Source organism: Ammospiza nelsoni, chromosome 8 (genome assembly GCF_027579445.1).
Source record: "Ammospiza nelsoni isolate bAmmNel1 chromosome 8, bAmmNel1.pri, whole genome shotgun sequence".
In the NCBI taxonomy this organism is placed as follows: domain Eukaryota; kingdom Metazoa; phylum Chordata; class Aves; order Passeriformes; family Passerellidae; genus Ammospiza; species Ammospiza nelsoni.
Window position 1 is genome coordinate 32,484,592 of NC_080640.1, and position 6,005 is coordinate 32,490,596.

The 6,005-nt window shown below is 62.5% G+C and overlaps 1 protein-coding gene across 1 annotated transcript; it reads right to left on the reverse strand.

Annotated features, from left to right (window-relative positions):
• Positions 1 to 1,448: 1,448 nt before the first annotated feature.
• On the reverse strand, positions 1,449 to 2,997 carry LOC132076532 (C-type lectin domain family 2 member B-like). Its single transcript, XM_059477667.1, has 5 exons — positions 2,848 to 2,997; positions 2,716 to 2,767; positions 1,955 to 2,136; positions 1,654 to 1,754; positions 1,449 to 1,563 (listed from the first exon to the last, which is right to left on the reverse strand). Exons 1-5 carry the CDS (start codon positions 2,995 to 2,997, stop codon positions 1,449 to 1,451), a joined length of 600 nt encoding a protein of 199 aa, XP_059333650.1.
• Positions 2,998 to 6,005: the final 3,008 nt, after the last annotated feature.

A 6,005-nucleotide genomic window follows, 5' to 3' on the forward strand; every position in this document is an offset into this window, starting at 1 on the left:
GGGGGTTACAGTCACATCATGTCACTGCTTCCCCCTCAGGGAGACAAATCCTTGTCCTGCTCTGTTGTCACCTTATCGCAGGGGTTCCATACTGTTGTCTCCTTATCGCAGATGTTTCACACTTTCTTGGTGTTTTCTCCTGGGCAGCTCCTCAGAGCACTGACTCTTCATTGTTGACAAAGCAGCCAACTGACTCCAGTTCCCTTCTCAACCTGCCAGCCCACTCTTTTATAGCACTCTTCTTTTCATTGGTTACAGCTGTGGCCTGTTAAAATCAGGCCTGTTCCTAATCTTTGCTAATTGGCCCAGCTGCAACTCCTTAGGGGAAAGATTACTTTCTACACCACCTTTATTTTCTTATGTTCTATCCCCCTACACTGCTCCAGCCTGGGATTCCTCCCACAGGAGGACAGTCAGATCCTTTGTGACAGTGTCCTGGTTCAGGGCAAATTTGGGCTGCACTAGGAAAGCAGATTATTTGGCCCCTCCCTGCAACCAATTTGGGAGGAAATACCTCTTTGGAGAAAAGTGGAAAAAAACTATTTATTAAACAATAAAACCCCTTGCTGCTCCTAAAGAGATGACAAACTGAGAAAGTCCTCCTCCAGGCTGCAGTTCAGCTCACTGAGTCTCCCATCAGTCCCTCTGGTGCTGGAAATGTTGTGCCCCAGGCCCAGCCCGGCAGGCCGCAGGTGTGAGCTGCTGCTGCTCTTCTGGGTGTTCAGTCCAGAGCAGGTTCAAACAGGTCCAAAAAAAGGGAAAAAGGCAAAAAACCAGAGTCCAGGGAACTTCCTTGCCTCAGCTAGCTAAACTAACTAAAAGCCAAGGAGAGCTCAATCCCGTTGTCTGTCCATCTGCAGAAAATACAGTCCCGGAGCAGGAATGTGGAGGAGTGAGAGCAGAATGTGAAAACAAAATGTGCGCTTCTTCTCTCCCCTCTTCACTCTCTGGAAGACGTCTTAAACACACAAAACTTATTATTCAGCATAAACAGAACAAGACGATTGGGGCTAAAAGCATCATATAGTCAGATTGAACAGACAGACCATTCCCCACACTCAGGTGCCGGATGCCAAAAGGAGGATTCCTGTTCAGCATGTGTCAGCAATTCTTCCTCCTCTTCCGAAGACAGTCCAAAAGTGTCCCATTCTGGCCACTAGTTTACGATGAATTCCAAGACCACAGGGGGATTTGAATTTCCCATTGGAGCTCGTTGTGTCATGAGGGCAATGCCCTCACTGCAGGCAGCATCGGTGCCAGGATGGATTGTAGAGACTTTTCCTTTGCAGCCCCAGCCCAGCGCTGGCACTGGGGATGAAGAGGCACTGAGGTGACCCTGAGAGGAAGTGCAAGGCACAGGGCGCAGCTGAGGAAGGACAGCGCTGTGCTGGGCTCAGAGGTGAAGCTGGCACTGCCCAGCGTGGAGAAGGTTCTTTGTGCAGCCCCTGTTACAGGGGAGCTTGGGCCTTGCTGCAGAGATACGGTCGCCGATGTGAGCAGTTCTCACTCCGCAATCTCCTGTCAGCCAGGTACACGCACTCGGAATTGCCAAAAACAGGAACCCTGCAGGGAGGAGCAGAGGCAGCGCTGGCTGCCAGTGGAAGCCCTTGTGCCCCTGTGCCCCCAGGCCCTGCCCGGCTCCCCGGCACTCACCGGGAGCTGTAGCTGCTGCCGTCCCCCCAGTGCAGGCGCTCGCCCCGTCTGCGCAGCCCGAGCCAGTAACCGAAATTCCCACAGAGGCGGGAGAGCAAATCCTGCCCAGGAGAGAGGAGTGGGAGCTGCCCCGGCCCCTCGGGGGGACACGTGCCCGGGGCTGCCCCCGCACGCCGGGGCTCCTTCCCTGCAAGGCCCCGGCCCAGGGCTGCAGCCCCGGCCCTGCGAGCACCGAGCCCGGCCCAGGAGCGCCCCCAGGCTGCCCTCAGCCACCCCACAGCGCCCGCAGCCCCTCACTCACCATGGCCTCCTCATCCTGGGCAATGGCCAGGGAGGCATTGAGCTCGGAGCACCGTTCCTGACCCTGCTCCCACGTGCTGTAATCCCGTGAGAAGTAGTAGCAGACCCCCTTGTACCCAACCCAGCCATGGGGACAGCCCAGAAGAGACGGCGGAGTGGCAGGTGTGACTGGAACCTGTGGTGCTGCAGGGGGAAGAGGAGAAGCTCGGAGGATTCCCCTGTGCAGGGAGCAGGGAGCCCGCTCTGCCCCGAGGGGCTGGGCCCAGGCTGCTGCCCCTCCCTTACCTGCCAGCACAGCCAAGGCCGCCCCCAAAGCCAGCACCAGCACCAGGAGCAGCAGAATCAGCACCGCCGTGCCCACGGGATGGCACCTGAACCGTTCACCTGGAGCAGGAAAGAGCTGCTGGCTGCCAGAAGCAGAGCCGGCCCTGCAATCTGCTCAGCCCATGGCCAGGGAGCAGAGCAGGGAGCCCTGAGGCAGTGTGGGCCTCCCTCAGCTGGCAGCCAGAGAGCCAAGAGCCTGGCCACAGGCAGGGACACAGCTGTGGGCACAGGCAGGGACACAGCTGTGGGCACAGGCTGCAGCAGGGGAACTGCACAGCCTTGGGGGCAGCTGGGGCTCTTGCTTCCAGCCACGGATGGGGCCCAGCAGAGCACGAGGCCTCTTCCAGACATCGGGAAACAGCCACACACCTGCCAGCCCTGGCCTTGGGACGGGACACGGGCCCCAGCCTTTAGACCACAGGGAGACCCTGCACTCACCCAGGAATCTTCTGAGGTTCCTTTTGCATTCATTGTTGGTTGCTGGTGTTCCCTGGGGAGCCAGGGGCTCCCTCACACTCCCATTTTTGGTGCAGAATCCATTCTCCACATCTGCACTGACTGCACACTCACAAGTGGCATCCCCCTGCTTATGGCAAGAGGCTTCTTGGGCCCCAGGCAAGTGTGGAAGTGCGGCTGCTGGTCCCTCCTGGAGATGCTGGGGCCCATTCGCAACTCCACAAATGGAGCAGAATTCACTCTTCTCCAGCTCACAGCCGGCATCTCTCTGCCCAGAACAAACAGCACCTTGCTGCGGAGACATCAGGAGTGCTGCAAGCAGATCCTTTGGGAGCTCGGCCTCGGGAACAGCTTTCCAGCCGCGCTGATGGCACCCTGAAAGGGACACGATGAGAGGTCACTGCTGATGCCGGCCGTGCGGGGGCTCAGGAGGGCGGTGGCAGCTGTGGCTGCGCTGTCGCCGCTGCCCAGAGGTGCGGCAGCAGGTGCGGAGACAAGCGCAGCCTCCGGGAGCTGGGGCAGCACCGACCGCGGTTCGCAGCTGGGCTGGAGCCGCCCCCGAGCTCCGCCGCCGCCTCGCCGGGCTCCGGGTGCCGGCACCGCTGCTGAAGGAAACGAGCGCTCCGCCCGCCGCCCCTCCCATCCCGGTCAGACCCGGGGCACTCGGGCTGGTGCCGCTGTGAGCTCAGACTCCGCGGGCACTCGGGCTGGTGCAAAAGCCTTGCTAAGGAAAAGGGCCCCACTCTGTTGAAGCCGGTCGAGAACCGTCGCCCCTTGGAAGCCCCTTCTGGGGCTCTCAAGAGTGAATTACGGCAGGCATTTTCGGAGTGAGCCTGGCCAGGTGCCCGGTACCAGCAATTCCCACGAGTTCCTTGTGCCGGCTTCCCCCATGTCCCCCCCCGCCCCTCACCGCGGCCCCCCCCACAGCGAGCCCCGAGCTGGGGCAGCACCGACCGCGGGTCCCACCTGGGCTGGAGCCGCCTCCGAGCTCCGCCGCCGCCTCGCCGGGCTCCGGGTGCCGCCACCGCTGCGGAATGAAACCGGCGCTCCTCCGCCGCCTCTCCCACTCCGGCCAGACTCCGCGGGCACTGGGGCTGGTGCAAAAACCTTGCTAAGGAAAAGGGCCCCACTCTGTTGAAGCTGGTCGAGAACCGTAGCTCCTTGGAAGCCCCTTCTGGGGTTCTTAACAGTGAATACGGCAGGCATTTTCGGAGTGAGCCTGGCCAGGTGCCGGTGCCAACCCCGAGCCGGGCTCCGGGTGCCGCCACCGCTGTGGAGTGACCCGAACGCGGCGCTGGCCGCCCTTCCCATCCCGGCCGGACCCCGCGGGCACTCGGGCTGGTGCCGCTGTGCACTCACACTCCGCGGGCACTCGGGCTGGTGCAAAACCCTTGCTAAGGAAAAGGGCCCCACTCTGTTGAAGCCGGTCGAATACCGTAGCCCCTTGGAAGCCCCTTCTGGGGTTCTTAACAGTGAATTGCGGCAGGGATTTTCGGAGTGAGCCTGGCCAGGTGCCCGGTACCAGCAATTCCCACGAGCAATTCCCAGCCGGCTTCCCCCATGTGCCCCCCGCCCGTCTCCGCGGCCCCCCCCACAGCGAGCCCCGAGCTGGGGCAGCACCGACCGCGGGTCCCACCTGGGCTGGAGCCGCCTCCGGGCTCCGCCGCTGCCTCTGCTCCCCGGGCACTCGAGATGGTGCCACTGGGTGCCGAGGGAGGTGTTTGAGCAGCGTTTAGCCGATTTCACAAATCAGCATGCGGGAAAGCAGCGAGGGACGGTGACGACAGCCCGAAGGGGAACAGCAAGCGAGAGGGCAGAACGGCAGAGCAGGGCCGGGCAGGATGAGTCACGGAAATTACCTGACAGTTCTTTTATTTACTCAGACTCCGCGGGCACTGCGGCTGGTGCCGCTCTGCGATCAGGCGCCGGGGGCACTCGGGCTGGTGCCTCAGCACAGAGCCGATGCGGGAGCTGCTTTTGGCCGTTTTGACCGATGTGCGTGCAGGAAAGCAGCGAGGGGCAGCGACGAGTGGGGGAGAGGAGCAGCGAGCTGGGGGGGAAGGGCAGAGCAGGGTGTCTCATGGAAATCACCGCAGTGATTTGTTTTCTTTCACCAAAGTGACTGCTGGCGCCACATTGGGAGTCAGAGTCAGGGGCATATTCGGAAGCAGGAGCCACACGAGGGGAGCAGTCAGGTCACTCCTGTCCTGCAAAAACTTTGCTAAGGAAAAGGGCCCCATGCTGTTGCCGCTGGTCGAGAACGGGAGCGCCAGGAAATCCGCTTCTGGGGCTCTCAAAAGTGAATTCAGGCAGGAATTTTTGCAGTGAGCCTGGCCAGGTGCCCGGTGCCAGCCCCGAGCCGGGCTCCGGGTGCCGCCACCGCTGTGGAGTGACCCGAACGCGGCGCCGGCCGCCCTTCCCATCCCGGCCGGACTCCGCGGGCACTCGGGCTGGTGCCGCTGTGAGCTCACACTCCGCGGGCACTCGGGCTGGTGCAAAACCCTTGCTAAGGAAAAGGGCCCCACTCTGTTGAAGCCGGTCGAGAACCGTAGCCCCTTGGAAGCCCCTTCTGAGGTTCTTAACAGTGAATTGCGGCAGGCATTTTCGGAGTGAGCCTGGCCAGGTGCCCGGTACCAGCAATTCCCACGAGTTCCTTGTGCCGGATTCCCCCATGTCCCCCCGCCCGTCTCCGCGGCCCCCCCCACAGCGAGCCCCGAGCTGGGGCAGCACCGACCGCGGGTCCCACCTGGGCTGGAGCCGCCTCCGAGCTCCGCCGCCGCCTCGCCGGGCTCCGGTGCCGGAACCGCTGCGGAATGAAACCGGCGCTCCTCCGCCGCCTCTCTCACTCCGGCCAGACTCCGCGGGCACTCGGGCTGGTGCCGCTCCGCGCTCAGACTCCGCGGGCACTCGGGCTGGTGCCGCTCCGCGCTCAGACTCCGCGGGCACTCGGGCAGGTGCAAAAACCTTGCTAAAGAAAAGGGCCCCACTCTGTTGAAGCTGGTCGAGAACCGTAGCTCCTTGGAAGCCCCTTCTGGGGTTCTTAACAGTGAATTACGGCAGGCATTTTCGGAGTGAGCCTGGCCAGGTGCCCGGTGCCAGCCCCGAGCCGGGCTCCGGGTGCCGCCACCGCTGTGGAATGACCCGAACGCGGCGCCGGCCGCCCTTCCCATCCCGGCCGGACCCCGCGGGCACTCGGGCTGGTGCCGCTGTGCACTCACACTCCGCGGGCACTCGGGCTGGTGCAAAACCCTTGCTAAGGAAAAGGGCCCCAC

Coding starts and splice junctions, on each gene's coding strand:
- LOC132076532 (XM_059477667.1), bottom strand. CDS start 2,997: ATGCCGGCTGTGAGCTGGAGAAGAGTGAATTCTGCTCCATTTGTGGAG. Junction 2,768..2,847: donor TAAGCAGGGGGATGCCACTT/GTGAGTGTGCAG, acceptor CTGGCTCCCCAG/GGAACACCAGCAACCAACAA. Junction 2,137..2,715: donor GAACCTCAGAAGATTCCTGG/GTGAGTGCAGGG, acceptor TTCCCCCTGCAG/CACCACAGGTTCCAGTCACA.